Here is a 19636-nt window from a genome sequence, read left to right as displayed (position 1 = left end):
ATGTATAATGAAGTATATAGTCTAAAATATTTATTACCAATTCATGTTATTATAATATACTGTATATAGCATTACTACAGGTCAAATACAAGTCATGTGTCCTCTTGTTAAGCAGTCACATTTGTACCGTAGGCTTTTGTAGTGAGACTCGCTGTCATGGCCCACAGTCCTTGTGGCAACTTTGAATCCCCTTTGACCTTCACATGGAGCAGAGAAACATGAGCAGTGTCATTTTACACCATGAGTCCAGATGTGGGAAAAAGGAGGTCAGTGTGTTAAAGGTAGAGGAGTGAGAGAGTGAGCCGACATTATACAGCCCTGCACACTAATCATAGGCATTTAACTTCAGGGTAATGATCTGTTTCCAAGTCATTTTAGTTTATACCCCTGACTGATTCCTTAGCGTGGTAATAGTCTCCCTTCCTCTAATAAAATGTATTTTGCACTGTAACACTCATTATTAATCAGTTTATATTTTAATCCATTTTTTTTATTAAGTCTTTTCTTGGTTAATTAATGTCTAACAGCACCACAGTGGCCAGCTATAATCATATCTGTCCTATAAATCCTGTTTTTGGGGGTTCTTTCAAGAGCAATTCTCCATCATTATTTAGGCCATTAACAGTTTATCAGTCAAACTGGGTTCTCATCACAGTCGAACATTATCCATCTTCCCTGGGGGTCTTTCTGAGTCTAATAAGTCCTACATTTCTTTTTTAAATGCCACCTCCACTTGTCTTGAGTTTCTGAAACTGTGACAGTAACGGCAGCATTATTTTTCATTCTGTGCAGTCAATGTTCCCAGAGTAATAGTCTTGCTTTAGTAGCAAAGTGAAAGTTGGCATTTCCAGACTGACGTTTGTTTGTTTTTTTAATTTCATACTCATGCACAAAAAAAACAACAACCTGCAAAAAAAAATATTGTTCCCTCTTGATCCTGCCGCACTGACAGGACGAGCTCCAGCTCTCTGCTAGAAGCCACCTATTTTGGTGAAGTGTAATTGCTTGGAATATACAGATATTGATGAAACCAGTCAAGTGTGTTGTGCTGCAGGTGTGATCTGAGAGATTCCTGTGAATGAAGTCTCTCTCTAAAAACAGGTTGCTGTGGGAAACCATTGTACTCCAGCTGAAATTAATTTAATGGAACCACTGTTGAGCCAACAGCACACATTATATAACCTGTCTGATAAAATAATCTTGTATTTAGACAGGCTTGGCTGAGCTCTCATTAATGTGGCTCTGTGGTGGTTTGGTGACATAGGAGCTCCAGCAGGTTATAGATGAAGGACTCACACTGAGTTTCTACAGATCAGAGAGGCAGTGTGATGCAGCGAGGGTGAGGCCGTGTTGGCAGTGTTTTTTGCCAAGTCTGTGATGTGGCCATTCACATCACACATGACATAACCAAAGAGCCGTGACGCATGACGACAGCTGAGCCATCGCCGTGACAAATATCCATGATTCAACTCCTGATAAGGACCATTGTTTCACATGTAGTGACCTTCCTCTTCACAAACCCAAATAAAAAGAAAGTCACGGTTGCTGATCAATGTAATGACGCTGTTGGTACAATGGCGTTAATGTCCACTGATAAACAAAAAGGTATTTATTTCTAAACGTTAAACTAAACAAAAATTACTTATTAGTAAAACAACAGGATCTATTTTAGGCCATGACACAGCACGGTCAAAAAGTTGTGTGCTTCGATCAGCAACACCTGGCGCTGATTGCCAATTGTTCAAATCTCCCCCTTCTTGCCTGTAGTGCGTTACGTCACTTCCTGTATCAGCGTAAGTTTACTAATATAAACAAAAATAAACACAAAAAACACCGAACTAAAAGCCGAAACGGCTCTTACAACATATATTTCACATTTCACACATACGAAGGCAGTAAACAGACTGTTGAGACTGTTCCAGTTGTTTCTCAGAGGGATCTATTGACACTAACTTTCCTTCTGTCCCTGCAGGTGGAGATGCTAGAGCGCAAATATGGTGGGCGTTTCATAACCCGGCATGCAGCCCGCACCATCCAGACAGCCTTCCGCCAGTATCAGATGAACAAGAACTTTGAGCGTCTTAGAAGCTCTATGTCTGAGAACCGTATGTCCAGACGGATCGTCCTATCCAATATGAGAATGCAGTTTTCCTTTGAAGGACCTGAAAAAGTCCACAGCTCCTACTTCGAGGGAAAGCAGGTGTCGCTAACAGACGACGGCACCAAAATCGGCGCCCTGGTGCAGTCAGAGCACGGTGGGGAAATGGGCGTGCAGGCCAAGACCCCGACGACGCAAAGCGACTTCACGGACGCCATCACGGAACTAGAGGACGCCTTCTCCAGGCAGGTCAAATCTTTGGCCGAGTCCATAGACGACGCTCTGAACTGCCGCAGTCTGCACGGTGACGACGGCCACTCGGACACGGGGAGAGGCCACCAGGACATGGACAGGGAGGTCAGCTGTCAGGTGAAACCCTCCCACGGCGCCTCGGAGCACCGCAAACTGGACGAGATGACGGCGTCTTACAGCGACGTGACCCTTTACATTGACGAGGAGGAGCTGTCACCGCCGCTGCCTCTGTCTCAGTCCGTGGACAGACCCTCCAGCACGGAGTCGGACCTGCGCCAGCGCTCCCTCACCTCCTCCCAGGACTATTGGTCTCTGGCTCAGAAGGACGAGAAGGGGGACACGGACACCAGCTGCCGCAGCACGCCTTCTTTGGAGTGCCAAGAGCAGCGCTTGCGGGTGGACCACCTACCCTTGCTGACCATCGAGCCCCCCAGCGACAGCTCGGTGGAGCTCAGCGACCGTTCCGACCGCAGCTCTCTGAAGAGACAGAGCGCCTACGAACGGGGCCTCGGCAACCAGCAGAGCAGCCCCAAACACATCAGCCACGGCCTGCCGCCCCGCGGGCCCTCCAGAGAGGACGACGCTCCCCGCCATCGGCCGCGGCAGCTGGAGGCCCACCTGGCCATCAACGGCACCGCGAACCGACAGAGCAAGTCGGAGTCGGACTTCTCCGACGGCGACAACGACAGCATCAACAGCACATCCAACTCCAACGACACCATCAACTGCAGCTCCGAGTCGTCGTCCAGAGACAGCCTGAGGGAGCAGACGCTCAGCAAGCAGACGTACCACAAAGAGACTCGCAACAGCTGGGACTCGCCTGCTTTCAGCAACGACATCATCCGCAAGAGGCACTACCGCATCGGCCTGAACCTCTTCAACAAGTACGTGCGGTCCACTACACAAACTAGACACAACGTGATGCATCGCTTGCACTTTTTAGCCTCTGCGTTGCACAATCACATATCACGTACCCAATGAGGGATGGAAGAGGTTATGTAAATTAGATCCAGCCCATTACTTATTGCTTAGAGAATATTTTTTGGTTGAAGAACCCAACATGAAACTCTTCTGTATGATAAATACGCTGCGATGTGGATTGAAACAGAACTTATCAGCCTGTTCTACTTAAGGTGCAAATGAGCCTGGGACTCATTCTGCCCCACTTCATCTTCATCTGAGCCTGTGTGATTATGTTTAATCATAGATGATTGTGGATTTGGTTTCTTTCAGAGTCGGCCATTAAGTTTCTTTTAATCATTTGTGATCAACACCAGAGAGAAAAGTAGCTCCCTCCTCCCCACTCTGAGCCTCATTTCATCCCACCACCTCCCTCCCTCCCTGCCTCTTTAAATCCTGTCCCTCATCTGACACACATTTGGCCCGGGGCAGAAGTGCAGTGGGATAATCGCAGATTTTGACTGTGTCCTCACTCTTTCCCTTTTTGTCTCTCTCTCTCCCTCTCTCTTTCTCTTTCTCTCTCCCTCTCTCTTTCTGTAACCTCTCCTGTGCCTCCAGGAAACCAGAAAAAGGCATCCAGTATCTGATTGAGCGAAACTTTGTTCCAGACACTCCAGTGGGTGTGGCCCACTTCCTGCTCCAGAGGAAGGGCTTGAGTAGGCAAATGATTGGCGAGTTCCTGGGTAACAGACAGAAACAGTTCAACAGAGATGTCCTCGAGTGAGTATCGAGTGCCCCCGTGTTTGCATCCTCTTTGACGTGTTTGTATGTGCTGATGGGTCATATGGAGGTGCAGATGGATCACCCTGAAAACACCCAGATTCACCAAAAACAGGCTTTTGATTTATTGCCCTACCTACTGTATACCAGTGCACATCTGTTTATCTGCCCCCTAGGAGCATAACTATAAATCATCATTTAGTTGCAAATAGGGTTGCCAGTTTGCAATCTCATATCATTCAAAAAGTCTTTGGAGTTTCTAAGTACAACATAATGACTCAAGTTAGATCCAGGAAATAAACAGAAATAGAATCCGCTCAGGAAATTGCTGTGATGCTCAGATAAACATACATATTCCATTTACAGTATATTTCTCACTCCTCTAAGTTATAAAGGGAAGTCATCAAGATCTTGTATTTTCCAGTAGTGACTCTTTGCATTATTCAAATTGCGCCTCAATTTCATGCTTTAGCCTGGACAGACTTATCTGAGGCACACTTAAAAGCACAGCAGCTCTATCAGAGCCCATTGAGATTCAGCGGAGGATAAAGGTCCATCAGTGACTGTTAGACAGGCATATCTAAAGGCCTCCTTGAGAAAACGTCTATAAATCCTGGCATGTGAGGTAACGGAGCTCTGGAGAGCCAGGCCACAATCCTCACAAAAATAAGTGCTTCGCTCCTTTATTTAACTTAAAGTGTGATTTACTTATTATTCAGCTAAGTAGTCCTGCATTAAAGCTGTACAAATCAGTGCATATTATGTATGATAGATCAAATAAACCTTCAATCAATTACCTGTTTCTACAGTTCCCCTCTTCTCTTACTGTGGAGTTTCTTTAGTGTCTTTGAGCAAACTGTTTTGGTTTAAAGGCCTGACGCTGTGCTGTTTGGTTCAGCCGGCCTCACCACTCCCATCAGCCTTGTTTCCAGCTTCTTAAATATTCAGTGCACACCTCCTGCCCAGCACCAAACAGCAGCCAGATAAAGTTAGTGTCTAGTCAATAAAAACAATGGCAGATATTTCCCTCTGGGGCCGATGGACACCAAAACAGAGCTAAAAGGAGAGTGATTATTATACCATACATATATTACCATATATATTACCATTACCATAAACACCGCTCCAAATGAATTGCTAATGTCGCTCCCCGTCTACTGGATTAGATAAGCACCTGTTAGATACCTCGTTAGCCACAACAACTTTATAAGGTGATCATGAATAAAACATGTTTGTATACTTTTTAGTTGTTGTGGAGCTCTGCAAGTGGCCAAAAATCTTTCCAACCCAGAAAGTAAACAGGACAGACTTTTACTTCCTCCGACTTTGTGAAAATCTAATGTGTCCACATCATGAATTTTAAATCTTGTAGGTAAAAACATTAGACTCACTGAAGCTTTGCAGGCGAGCTAAGCTGTCACAAACTGAGCAGGAGAGTGAATAAGATATTTCTCATGTTAGTAAAGGAACACATTTATGTTGAATATTTAGAAATGTGAATGCACCCTTTGTGCTAATGTGAAATATGTGCATATTTTCAATTTCCAAATATGAAATATTTGCACATATGAAGTAAAATAAAATCCTGTGTATGGACATGCATGTAAATTTAGGGAACCAATTAGAAATTGGAAATTCATATACGTATATTGGCATAATTATGTCTCATTGATAAAAATATGTGTTTATGTATTTAAAACCAGACTGCAGCAAAACATTATACCATAAATACATATCTGTCCTAAAACCTGTCATTTATGTTGATATATTGTTGTATGTTGTTTAAATATTTTATTAACCATCAACTACCAATCATCAAATATTCAGAGAATCCATGTGTGATATTAAAGTATCCCTTTAAAGGTAGCAAACAGTTTGAGGGAACATCATTCTTGATAAAGAGACATTATACTGTATGACATACAGTATCTTTATGGGAAACCTTCCAGCAGCTTGTTACTATATAATTAGGTCAATTGGTGCATTTTTAATCCTTTGATTTAGTTGGATTATTATAAAAATCATTAGCAAATGGCTTTCATGTTTACCATAGAAAGACAGGTTCATTTTTCACAGACTTTAGGAGTATTTTTTATTCATTATACTGTATGTATACACTGAGACACAGTGCTCTATATGTCCCTATCCAAACTGATGGTCTTATCACCACTGACTGTGTCTGTCAACAGCTGTGTGGTGGATGAAATGGACTTCTCCAGTATGGAGCTGGACGAAGCGCTCAGGAAATTCCAGGCTCACATCAGAGTCCAGGGAGAAGCACAGAAGGTTGAACGGCTGATCGAGGCCTACAGGTAAGAAACACTACGGGCCATGGGCCGCGACACGTGACACGGCTTCATCTCTCAGACCAACTCAGAATCAGTGATGGCTGCTTCAAACCACGGCCACATGGAAGAGAAATACAGCGATGTTTCTGCAGATATGGTTTATTTGTATGATTAATGCATGGCACAAACTGGACTCAAAACAGCATTATCCTCCAAAACAGAGGAGACAGTAAGAAGTCACTGTCGTACTGAAACGCTCTCAGGCAGAGATCAATGGAGCAGTGCAAAACTATTTTAAATCCTGACTTTGTTCTACCACATCATTAGTCAAAATGTTTTAAAGAAAATAACGTTGTGGAAAACCTCCCTCGGGGTCAGGAGATGTTTCTGTTTTATTATTCGTCATTTATTTGCTGCAAACCTCAGGTAGAAAGGCGATCTCACATCCACAGAGAATCCGCTTCAGTCATCACCGAGCAAGGACGCTGTGGCCTCAGTAAACACCACAGTCAGTGTTACAGAGGAGAGATAATGATAACTGATCATCTGGGCGCTCGTCTGCGGCCCAGCGCGGATAAGATCACGAGCTCTCTTTCATGGAGAAGGTTGTTTAATGGCCTGTCTGATGGCTGCAGGCTCTATCGACAGTCTTCAATCACCAGCACTGGCTCATTGTTCTTTTGACCTGAGGCTATGAAGGATTCTTTATAACTAAATATGACCACGGCGCAGATAGCGGAGAGCTTCAATATCAATCTCAGCATCGATACTACTGGCCACAAGTGGAACCAATCACTGAACAGGAAGTTTACTGCTTCTTCTTCCAGCCCTGGAGGGGAGAAAACCTTCAGTTTCACTTTCTGTGTCTGACTCTCTCCTCACAGCCAACGCTACTGCATCTGCAACCCCGGTGTGGTGCGACAGTTCAGGAACCCAGACACCATCTTCATCCTGGCTTTTGCCATCATCCTCCTCAACACCGACATGTACAGCCCCAACGTCAAGCCTGAGAGGAAGATGAAGCTGGAGGACTTTGTGAAGAACCTTCGAGGTACTTTTTTTTCTGTTGCCATGAAACCAATATTCTCCTGAGGCTGTGTGGTGTCGAGGATAAATGTTTTGTTCATGCATTTCCCCTTGATTAATATTTATAGCCAAAGTTTTTTTTTTTTTTTCTTCCATAAGTCATGGTCAAGTATGCTTTGTGGAGTCCAAGCACTTTTTAGTTTCCCCTCAACAGATTTTGAGGGTATTAAGAGGGGCTTTGTGGCATGGCTAACTCATTTCTCTGCCTATTGGAGTGTCAGTAATTAAAGTACAGTATTGAGTGGAGGGGAAGTAGTCATCCTCAGCAAGTTCTGAAGGACGTTTCTGTCGGCACTGTGAGAAATATGTGCAGCACAGCAGTGTGTAAGTAAATTCAGGGGTTCATCAACTCTCATAAATCTCAGTTAATCATTAATCCTTCTCTCTTTTTTTTCTCTCTCTCTCTCTCTCTCTCATCCTCAGGAGTAGATGATGGGGAGGACATCCCCCGAGAGATGCTGGTAGGGATATATGAGCGGATTCGCAAGCGGGAGCTCAAGACTAATGAAGACCATGTGTCCCAGGTTCAAAAAGTGGAAAAACTCATTGTTGGAAAAAAGCCGGTAAGCTCATGTTTGCCCTTGGGCTCCTTCATGTAGAGTGTGACTGCTTTTATCTTGCCCTCTCTTCAAGACCTGAATCTAGCAGGAGCACACAACCAAATTACCCACTGTACCTCTAAGCTGTCGCAGTGAGAGCTGGCTTACCCACAGCCAACATCCTCTGAAGAGGAAAAGAAATTAAAGTGCATTCTTTATCTGAGGCCGCTTTTTTCATTGTGCGACGCATCAATTCTTCAGAGCGAGAGACCTTCATGCTGAATGACTGTAATATGTCTTCTGCCCTGAGTGTCAGCCAAGAGAAGCGCTGTATTCATAAATAAGATTAACAACAATCATGAAGGTGTTCAAATAGAATTGGATGACCTCTTCATCAAACTGCCTCCATCATAGTGACACAAATCAGCAGAAGTGCGAGGAAGCTTGACGTTATCACGATCATTAAGGTTGACACACACTGGAGACGCAACATTTTAAAAGGACAGATTTCAAATGTAGCTGGTATTTCATGTTGAACATTAGGCGGATTGGCGTTTCTTTGATATATCAGGATTTTAAAAGCTCCCATACGCGTTCACTGATCCCTGTAAAATGACTCTTGCATGTCTGCTCACTTTATAGATCGGCTCTTTACACCACGGCCTGGGCTGCGTAAGTACCGCTTCTTCATGCCGTCTACAACTTAGGGTTGAGTGGAAATATTTGTAAAATACCCAGCGGCTTCCTAAAACCGATGTAACGATTGTGGATTTTAACCAATGATGGTGTGTGTGTGTGTGTAGGTACTATCGCTGCCCCACCGGAGGTTGGTGTGTTACTGCAGACTTTTTGAAGTGCCCGACCCCAACAAACCACAAAAGCTGGGCCTGCACCAAAGGGAGATCTTCCTCTTTAATGACCTGCTTGTGGTATGACAAACAGCATGATGGCCCATTACAAAGACTTGTTGAGACTTGTTGACATTATTCATTTAGTACACTTTTTTTTTTTTTATTCTTTTTATAGGTTACCAAAATTTTCCAGAAGAAGAAGAACTCAGTGACGTACAGCTTCCGGCAGTCCTTCTCACTTTATGGCATGCAAGTGCTGCTCTTTGAAAATCAATGTAAGTGCCACAGCGATGTTCATTTAGACTTTTCATTAGTTTTTGTTGTGATATTTATTGGTTGTTTCAATTTCAGTTTGGTTGTAATGCTCAGTTTCAGTTTAATTTAGATTGAATCTAATATATCTAATATATTATTCAAAAAGGTCAGAAAAGGTCTTTCTGCCTCTGAGATGAGATGCAGCTCGAGTCCAGAAAACAAACATGCATTCAGATGAACCAACTCTGAACCAACAGCACTAGTTGTTGGTGCTGCTGCAGCCTTGTTGCTCATTGTTGCAATTCATTTACAATAAATTATCTGACATATTAATTATGTCCACAGTTGTAAGATTAATTCCACATCCACGCAAGCTCTACATTAAAGCTGTAGTGCGTGACTTCTGTCGACCCCTAGAGGAATTCTACGTGAATACACAAACCCTACCAGCGTTTCCAGTTGTGTCTGGCAGCACACTGCGGTCACACAAACATACACCGGTTTCAGGAAATAACAATACAAGCTTTTCATGGAAGCTTCTTTACACCCTTGTTGTGACATGAGTTTGGTTTCTGTTTCATTTGAAAAGCTCTTATTGCCATTGACTCCCTATTGGTCTGTTTATTTTCTATGTACAGGGGTTAAAGTGTTGATATCATTATTCTTTAGATTACCCTAATGGAGTCCGCCTGACCTCAGCCATCCCTGGAGCTGACATCAAAGTCCTCATCAACTTTAATGCACCAAATCCTCAGGACCGCAAAAAGTTCACTGACGATCTGCGAGAATCAATCGCTGAAGTCCAAGAGATGGAGAAGTATCGGATAGAGTGTGAGCAGCAAAACTGTGGATAATATCTGCCTTCATTTAATACCATATCATATACACCATGTGAGGATGTCTAGCTCAACTGTGCGTGTGTGTGTGTCCCCCTCACAGCCGAGCTCGAGAAGCAGAAGGGGGTGGTGCGACCCAGCATGTCGCAGAGTTCTGGGCTGAAGAAGGAAACAGGAAACGGCAACCTGAGCCGAGCGAGCCTTGACGACAGCTACGCCATTGGTGAAGGTTTAAAGAGGAGCGCCCTCAGCAGCTCCCTACGTGACCTCTCTGATGCAGGTAAAAAAAAAAAAGAGAAAAGAGGAGGGTGTTGCCATGGTAACACATAACGTAATGTCTCATCCTTGTGCTAGACGAAGTACAGTGTACAATGTACACCTGAGCTGAATGCTGGCATGACACTACCAACATCTTTTTTTTGTGGGGGGGGGGTGTTAATCGTCCTGGAGACTTGGAATAGGTCGTGTTCCCATAACAGGTTTCATTTGGGTGGTTGCCACGGCAACCGCCCTGTGCCGCGACGACGCAGGTGAACCGAGGGGGAGATAGAGACGGGTGTGTTTGCGAATGGACCCAAGGTGTGATTTACTAGAGGCTATCAACTAATAATCCCGTGTCACCAGCAGGGGAGGAGACAGAGCTATGTAGGTCACTGCAATCAATTTGAGCGTCTTAGTGGTAAGAGGAATTAATGTTGTGCAGTTGATTCAGACGGGGCGTAGGGAGTTGCCTTCACTGCGCACACACACACACACACACACACACACACACACAGAGACTCAGTGACCTCAACACTGTGTTTAGACAAGTGAAGTGAAGCAACATCGCGATAAAATGAAGTGTTTGTTTTTGATCGACGCATTTAGAGGCGGCTTTTACAGAGCGCAGTCTGTATTGTATATAATATTGGGCCTGTGTTTTCTTTCACAGCTGTTTTAGGAATTACACAGTGTCTCTGAGATTACATTGACATGGTTTGCAGTTGACATTGAGTTTACTCGTCATGGGGATCGCTGCTGCTCGGCCTGCTTCCTCTGTGTCCGTGGATTTAGCTCCTTCAAGACGAAGAAAACGACCCTGTTGATGTCGTAGTGATGTGATTAGAGTCATATCAGAAAGTCCTCCATTAGAAGCTGGATGAGTGGAGTTAGAAAGATGTGCTCATTGCTAGTCAAATCAAATCTGATTATAATTTACTTTATGGGAAATATAGGATCCAGTGTGACTCAGTCAGGACCGACGTTCAGGATTTCCAGATTCACCCATTCATATAAAGACTTACAGCCATTAGGCACGATCTGGGGGTTCAGTGTCTTGATCAAGGACACGTCGACATGTGGACCGGAGGAGCAAAGGGAGCGAGATTGCAAGTCTCTTACTAATGGGACGGTGTCCTGCCAGCTGTGGCTGAAGCCGCCGTGTAGACACCTAAAGAAATTAGTTTCCCAGAGGCTGAGCTTGTCGTGGAGTTGTAGCAGTGACTCGCTTCTTCCCTTTTTCCTTAGTCCTCCTTACTCACCTCCCTCCGCCGCACTGACAGTCCGCTGCTAGTTAGTCGTGTGCCATCTTCGTCTCCTTAGAGTGCTAGTGCCCTCACTGCACACACCAGACAAAAGGATGTGTGAACCTTCACGTGTTTACCAGGCGTGTCTAATCTGTCATGTTACATGTTCTGGGCAGGCAAGCGTGGGAGACGCAGCAGTGCAGGATCACTAGACAGCAATATGGAAGTAAGTAGGATGCAACTGATGTGGAGCTGTCCTCCTGATTTTAATGTCGCTCACGCTCAACACACTAGTCTCTGTATTGTTTGTTTGTTTGTACTGTTGAGTTTTCTTTTCTGCTTTGGTGTTTTTGTTGTGAGCACCTTGGACACTGTGCATGCGCTGGGCTGACCGGGACCGATCTGCTGTGGCTAACCCTTCACGTACAGCATGGCATGACTAATAACAGTCTCGACTCATACAAGGGCTGCTCTGTGCTGACGTTAAACCCTCACCCCTGAGTCACCTTCTCTTGTTTACTGGGTTATATTTTTGTCCATTCTCAGAACTGTGTGTGTGTGTGTTTGCTCAAAGTTAACCTGGCTGTGCCGCAGCTCCAGCTCCTGCATGCTCGCAGTTTGAAGTGACCGACTTGCACTGCTTCTCTTCATTGACCCCTGACCTTGTCCCACTTGCACTGAAAGAATCTAAGCCAGATGAGGGCCAGGGCCTTTTGTATGCAGCTAAGTGTGTTAGCAAAAGTCAGTTGCTGATAATCTGACAGATCTCTACATTTTTTCTGTCTTTAAGTTTAAATGTGACCACACAAAAACTGTTTATTATCAATTATCAGCCTTGCCGTACTTTTTTTTTTGTAATGTTGTTTTAACTTAGACTTTAACAATGTTGTTGTATCACAAAACGGCCAAGAGAGAGGCACTACAAATCCTACCTGTTAGCTGGCGAACATGTCAGACTGAATTAGTTTAGGCAGATACAGTAGGAAGAACTCGGCCCTGGTCCCTGTGTCGTTTGGCTTAGAGGCTGGTTGAGAGATCAGTATTCAGTAAATATGAAGAACAATATGAACAAACAGATGTGCTCCATGTTGTTTTGGTTTCTTATTTAAAACGTTTTAGCTCTCACCTTCTCACTCTGAATGCTAACACTACTGCAATGTTAGCGTACTGCTAGTGCTATGGAAACTCACCTGAAGATGAACAGGTACTGTAATATGTATGGATGGATTCTACTCTCATTAGAGTAGTATTGGTATTGGGGTCACTAAAGAAGTTATACACCTACCACAAAACAATCTGAGACCGATTCAATTTAGTCAGTGTTTTCAAAAGATGAAACAAAACACACGCACACATCATAGACTGCAAAAAGGATGTGCATGTGATGCATGGCTGTGAAATAGCTGCTTCATTTCTTTAACATAAACCTTGGTTTTGACTGTTTTATGTTCTGAGTTACAGTCTCTTGTTTCCTCAAGAAAATACTTAATATTTAATTGTTTTTTTGTTTTTTTCTCACTGAGCAGAGATTTAAAAACATCAATGCACATCAATGAAGTCAGCAGTGCACTTACAATGAACCTAAACCTGTCAGCTCAAAATGATAACGTACACCGTACTGTACTGTACACAGTCTGTAGCATCACACTTTTGTCTCCAAACTGGGGGCACATGAATATTAAATAGGATACTGTAACCATGGAAACCAGATATAATAGTGACAGGGTTTCACCACAGTATCAGGAGGAGAAGAGAGAGACAGAGAGAGAGAGAGAGCCTGAAGACTTGGAATCTGTTTGTTCATGACAGAGCAGATACCACCAGCTCTCACAGGCTCAGCAAGCCGCTGTGTGTGGAGCGTGAGATGTTAGCGTGGACAGACAAACAGAGGAAATGGAGACTGTTTTACACAACACAAGACAAGCCATCCCATGAGATCTGAGATCAGCTGTAGCCGTTCATGCGGGTAGTTCTGCTGTACGGAGTCTGTGATGAGGCTGTGCACACTGCAGAGGCCAGAACCCACCATGTAGGCTATGTAACGTCACGTCTCCCCTCTCAAATCGAGTCAAGTAACTTTATCAATACCCGTTGGTAGATTTGTTTTGCAGCAGCAGAGTAAATCCAGTTTAAAAGGACAAAACACAAACCGAAACACTTAAACAACACAGGACAGAGACATGGACAGAAGCTCACTGATATAACACAATAAATGCCCCATAAAAGTACCAGTGTAACATAACTGTAAAACATGTTTAGAGCATGACACAGGGAGCAGTGAATAAGTTAAAAACAAAATAGATAGAATAAGTTAAAATAAATAAATCACAAAAATGCTCAAATTAGAACACACAGCGGGTATATCTTTGACTTTTTTCCACTAGATATCAAACATCGACTGTCTGCTGCTGTGTTCTGACTGAGCTCTCTCTTCCAGGGGTCCATCATTAGCAGCCCTCACATGCGGCGGAGAACCCCGTCCAGCCGAGACTGCCCGTCTCGCCACAGCGGCCAGTCCCTGCCCAACTCCTCGTCCCTGCTCGGATCTCTGTTCGGCACCAGGCGCGTCAAGTCCCCGAGCCCGACCCCCCAGGCCCTGCACCCCACCCTCATCTCCCACACCCCGCACCCCACCAATCTGCACCACACGGCCCGGTCCGAGACGGACTCGCACCCGCACCACGCCCAGTTCTGCCACGTCGGCCAGAACCCGCCGCCTTACCACCACCACCACCACTACCACCCGCCAGCCCACCTGCAGCACCCTCCGCACCAGTTCCACCCGGCCTCGTCCCACGGCCAGCAGCCGCCCTACCAGCCTCACGCGCAGCACGGCCACGGGGGGAGCCACTCCTCCCACCCTCCCCACGGCTCGCACCACCACGGCCCGCCGCCGCCGCCCTCCCAGGCCTCCAGCAGCAGCACCAAGCCCAAGCACAGCGGCATCAGCACGGTGGTGTGAGACGCGCCGGGGGGCCTCTGTGAGCTCTCTGACTGAACTTTGATTTCTTTTCCTCCGAGGCTCTCGGCCGACGAGGCGATCGCACTGTGCATCGCTCGTCTGGGGACGTGGAACCAGACGAGATCCTGTGTCTCTTTCAGCGTCTTTTTGTTATGCTCGTCACGGGGGCAGTCTGTTCAACCCAAACACATTTATTTTCCTGTTGTTCCTTTCATTTTGTTCCAGGTCATAAATCATGTCTGCCCGCTTCAGGAGCAGCAGACGCCAACGCGAGAGCATGCACAAAGACCACAACTACTGTTTCTCCTCAGTAAATTAAAGAACATGATCAAATATCTCACTTACTAGTATTTTACAGAAGACGTAAATAGTAATCTCGACTTCAATGTCTACAAAATGATTTTAATCTAGTGTGAGGATTGAGGTTGGCTGAACAGAGACAGGCAGACAGACAGACAGGTGGTCTGCCTCAGCAGTAGCTGTACGAGTATTTAATGTAGCAGTAGCTCACAGTGCACTGTGATATCTCTGTTAGCAGTGATAAATGTGCCAATTATTGAAGCATTTACTAATTTAGTCACAAAAAAAACGCTTAATGTATATTGTGCATAGTATTTTGTAAGATAATAATATCAGCTGTTATTATAATTATTATTACAGAACAATTAAACATCAATTAAAACTCAGTATTATACTCGCACATAGGTGGCGTAGTTTCACTGTTAAGAGATCAATCTTCTATTAGGTAGCCGACTCAGTAAGCTGGGACACGACTGTAAATGTTGCCTTGGAGTTAGGACTCTGTTAAGATTGTTGAGAGCTGGAGAACAAACCAGCCGACACAGTCTCATCCACTGCAGTTCATCGGTTTTGGAGTCGTCTCCCCCACTCTGGAAACAGGAAGCCACAGCGAGCTGCTGAGCTAACAGATTTCATCTGAATGTCCGCGCCCCCTTCTGTACTGGCTGCTTGTCCACCGTCATTTTTTTAAAACTATTTTTTTAGAGTCCCAATAAACACTAAGAGATGCTCTATATGTCCTACTGCGACCTGGTAGGATTCCTTCAGTCTGGTTTGTGGGAAGAGGAGGAGGCGAAGGAGGAGGTTTCACGTTTTTTTAATAGGAATCGAAGGAGTCTGTGCAAACTGTGTAGCAGGGAAACAGCAACATGACTGTCCCAGTGTCTCTCCTGATACGGAAGCTCTCAGCTGGCTGAGTGTGCCCTGTACCTTCCTCGGCCTCGTTGTTGTGCGTCATGTCGAGCGGCGAGTGCGTCGTGCGCTGCGCTGTCTCGCTTCCTCTCCATCAGACGTTTTTTTTCCCCCCTCGGAGCCACAAAAGACGACACAGTACAGAAATCAATAATTATCACTATGTGATGGTGATAGCATTCGTACGCTTCACTCACCACAAATGGCAGTTTTATATCAATCATCGTTCTGACATATTATGGGATGTGCTGGCTGTACCTCCTGGCCGTCCTGAGCACAGTATCTGTAGTGTGTAGTATCTGTGAGCGAAAGGCAGAGGGCTGGTGTGCCGGAGCGTTTGTTCTGTTGGAAGTGATAGACACAGCACTTGTTTTACGTAGTTGATATCAATGGCAGAGTTTAGTCTGTATCTGCTTAAACTACGAGATGGAGTTTTTTAACTTGTGCAATATGTATTTACTTTTTAGAGCAATTGCAAACTGGTGGTTGTTCCATTTGGTTTTTAGTTCTGTTGACTTTGTCTTTGTCCCCCCCTCCAGAGTCCTTCGTCATTTCTCCCTCATTGTATCACTGAAGTGCAAGTGTCCATTTTGATTTGCAGCAACTAAACTGGACTTTCCAAACTGAGAGAATGTCAGAGAAGAAGAAGAATGTCAAAGTGAATAACTGCATGCAACGATGTATTTTCAGGCTATTTTATAACTATTGTGTATTCCCAAACTACTATATCAGAGTTACAGTCCACAGTTGTTATAAATTAATCGTAGAATAGTTTCGACTTCTTGAATTACATCAAGCTGAAGTCAGATATAGTATATATGTGGCACTCTAGACGATAACCAAATCTGTATCTTTTCCTGATCCACACACAGTACTATAGTGGGTCTTGGTGTACAACTGCAGTTCAGGCTGCAACATCTGTATCACAGCTGTAAGAGAGGCCAAAAAAAAAAAGAAGTAATCCTTACAGCCGGCGTGATGAAGGATGAATTCAAAGTGATAGTTGACGGACAGTGATCAGAATAACGAATGGAACTCTTCATATTAATCATCCGTCTCTGTCGATGGCTCACACATTACTGTTGTCAAGTGAAATCCAGTAGATCGGTATTCTTAAATAGATGTACACACTGTTCTCACCCCCAAGGTTTTCAAGGTACCGCCTCCTAATAACGCCTCCTCTTTAACGGCTTTATAAGTTGTAACTCATCAAAGTTATTAGTCAGTTTAGTGTATGGAACCGATCAACTTTACCAGTGGTTTATTATTAAATCCCGATGCTTCCTCTTTCCTTAAGAAGCCAATCGTCTTTTGGGTTACCCAGTCCTAAACACATCACCCAGCCTGGTGTTAAACCTCACTAAATAATCTTACAGATGTTATTATTTCCAATAATCCATCCAGTCTGCAGCTGTCAATGTTAATGAGTTATTGATATATACTGTAGATGTTAGACCAAGTAATCTTCAGTTATTTTTCCAGAAGTTAAACGTACCATGTCGAGTGTTTGACCACTAGTGGGCCAAGTGCTTAGTGCTTTGTTTCTATTGTGCACACAATAAGACACACAATACGCAAACCTGTTGTCCCGGTTTCACACTGGTCTGCTGATGGACAACTGGCAGAGGAAGCAAAGTCCAGGCAAAGATAGCAAAGAAGAAGAGGAACGTAAACGTCGCACAATGTAAAATACGCCACAAAATCAGTTTTCTTAATGTTTCAGGAGGAGGAGAATGAACACAATCGCACAAATACTGAATGTAAAACAAGACGTAGGGCAGCTTTAAGTGGTCAAACAGTCTTCATGATGAACTAAAAGGGTTTCCCCTCATCTCTCACAGTAAATAGCAGATATTTGTTGTGATGAGCTGTTTCCTCAGGTCATCCTCTACTAACTCTATTAAACCGAGACGTGTCAGGACTTTGAACGGCAAAGTAATTCTGGGAAAACCTTGATGGAGGAGGTTTTCATGTCCAGGCAATGCAGATGGATCATTACTTACTTGTAAAGTGTTAAGTATTGAATTACCATTAAGAAACCATTGGTTTTACAACCACAGCTGTTGTCTTATTAGAAAGTGGTACCATTTTCAATACATTTCTCGCGATCCAAAATGCGATCTCTGATATGACAAACATTTTAAAATATGCAGCTTTTACATTATTTATTTCGGTGCAGTTTTTGTGCTTCGGAGTCAGGAAAGTGCCAGTTTTGCTTGGTTAGTATAATTTAAACCAAATTGAATTGGTGACCGACCCATCACAACTCCACATTTGACCAAGTCTGTCCTCAGACAAATCATTATGGAATAACAATAGGAAACATAGCTTTGATTTAATATTGATCCAAAGTCTTTTTCGGTCACAACCTTCCTCCGTCAGAAGACTGATCTATTGTAAAACCTGTCCAGATTCTGTGTGAGGTGCTTTGTTGCATGCCATTGATGCCTACTGTTTCTTTTCCTTCCCTTTTCTTTTTCTTTCTCTGTCTGTTGTTTTGTCGATCAGCGGGCTTGACTAGAGCCTCGACTTTCAGTGTAGTTTTGATTTCTCTGACTGATGCTTGTTTACATTTAGATGATTTCTGGCCTGCTAGTGTGTGTGTGTGTGTGCGTGTGTGTGTGTCTTCATTTGAAGTTGTGTCATTCTACTCCGGCATGCATTTCACCTCTATTTTCACTGTACAATATTAGGACATTGCAGTATACTGCTGAGTGTAAATAGCAAATCCATCTTGGGAAATCTAATGTGACTTGACGAAGTAGGGAGGAAACATTTAAAGGGTGGGTGGGAAGTGAAGAATGAGAAAACATATGTAAATACTCTGTAAATTATTATTATTATTATCATTATTATTATTATTACTACTACTACTACTCAGTGTCTGCAGTTACATTGAAGGTGCATTCCTGCTCCCCTCTGATATTTACATAATCATCAAACTGCTTCTCTCTGCCTCCGTCAGGACTGAATTATCATAGGATCTAGAGATGAACAGCCAACTGTTACACAGTTACCACCGCTTCAGACGTATTTCCTGGGACACTCCTGTTCTCTCACACTCACAGCCCACTTTTGAAGTCAAAGGGAAGGGAGGAGTGCTCTTATTTTATTATGCATTCTGTTTCTAAGTAGACAAAACCCTATTGATGTAAAACTAGTACTGTGACGATGTTGAGAACGCAAAATAAAATGATATACTGTAAAACCTTAGCTGCCTCTCGGTGTCCCTGCTTTTTCCTCTCTTGAATGACTCAGTCCATCCACACTTGCTATAAGCGTTTCTGCCTAAATGCGGCCTCAGATAAGAGTCCTAAGACCACATTAGGCTTTTCTTGTAGTTTCCCCCAGAGTCCTAGAAAAGCTCTTATAGAGGTTGTTCTACCTTAAAGTGGTGCTACCTAAATAAAGGAAGTGGTTCAAGAGTCCAAGGGTGTGTCGCACTTCTCTACGCTTTTTATCTTAAAGCCATCTCAAAATCCAGACTTCACTTTCTTCTTCTTTTTTTGATTTCCACTTAGAAAAAAAGAAATAGTGCTAACATCTTATGACCGCACACTAAGGTTTTTTCTTAGAGTCCTGTCCTGCACTCGTGAAGGATTTTCTACCAAAAGAAAAGGCATGTGTTTCATAATTACTCTGGCCCAGGGGGCTTCATAGACCTGAGTAGGAAAACACTGATTAATAACTGTGATTGCATTTATACAAAGTGGCATTTAGGAGTTATATAATATGCAATGTAATATATAATATAAGGGGTGTCAGACAGAAGTTTAGAAACACCTAAATTGCCAAAATAAAAGTCTGGAAATCTTCTACATTTCTGTCTCCCAGCATGGAGGTGGTCACATTATTTAGCTACACATTTATTCACAGTCGGAGGAAAGTATACTGGGTCTCTTAAAACAAACAATGCAATGTGTAACTTGTGTGTAGTTGATGAATGTAAACCGTTTGGCCCTCAGGATGTAAGCAACAATGTAAACACTAACATCTTCCCTCAGACGCTCCCTGCTCGGTCAGTTTCTCCATCTCCAGCCCGGCCACAGTTTTTCTAGCACAGTCTTTCTGT

The 19636-nt window shown here is 43.8% G+C and overlaps 1 protein-coding gene across 4 annotated transcripts in view; it reads left to right on the top strand.

Annotated features, from left to right (window-relative positions):
* iqsec1b (IQ motif and Sec7 domain ArfGEF 1b) overlaps positions 1-18769 on the top strand; it is a 202102-nt gene extending 183333 nt beyond the window's left edge. For all 4 annotated transcript variants that reach the window (XM_083971934.1, XM_083971933.1, XM_083971935.1 and 1 more), the window contains 12 exons: positions 1973-3234; positions 3869-4030; positions 6220-6342; positions 7203-7369; positions 7828-7967; positions 8586-8615; positions 8747-8872; positions 8970-9069; positions 9719-9880; positions 9989-10165; positions 11567-11616; positions 13828-18769. In XM_083971934.1, coding sequence (XP_083828060.1) covers positions 1973-3234; positions 3869-4030; positions 6220-6342; positions 7203-7369; positions 7828-7967; positions 8586-8615; positions 8747-8872; positions 8970-9069; positions 9719-9880; positions 9989-10165; positions 11567-11616; positions 13828-14352 — 3024 coding nt within the window. In that variant the 3' untranslated portion in view covers positions 14353-18769. The remainder of the gene's footprint in view (positions 1-1972; positions 3235-3868; positions 4031-6219; positions 6343-7202; positions 7370-7827; positions 7968-8585; positions 8616-8746; positions 8873-8969; positions 9070-9718; positions 9881-9988; positions 10166-11566; positions 11617-13827) is intronic.
* The last annotated feature ends 867 nt before the right edge of the window (positions 18770-19636 follow it).

The sequence above is a fragment of the Trachurus trachurus genome (assembly GCF_905171665.1).
Source record: "Trachurus trachurus genome assembly, chromosome: 5".
In the NCBI taxonomy this organism is placed as follows: domain Eukaryota; kingdom Metazoa; phylum Chordata; class Actinopteri; order Carangiformes; family Carangidae; genus Trachurus; species Trachurus trachurus.
This window is presented reverse-complemented; position numbering and strand designations above follow the sequence as displayed.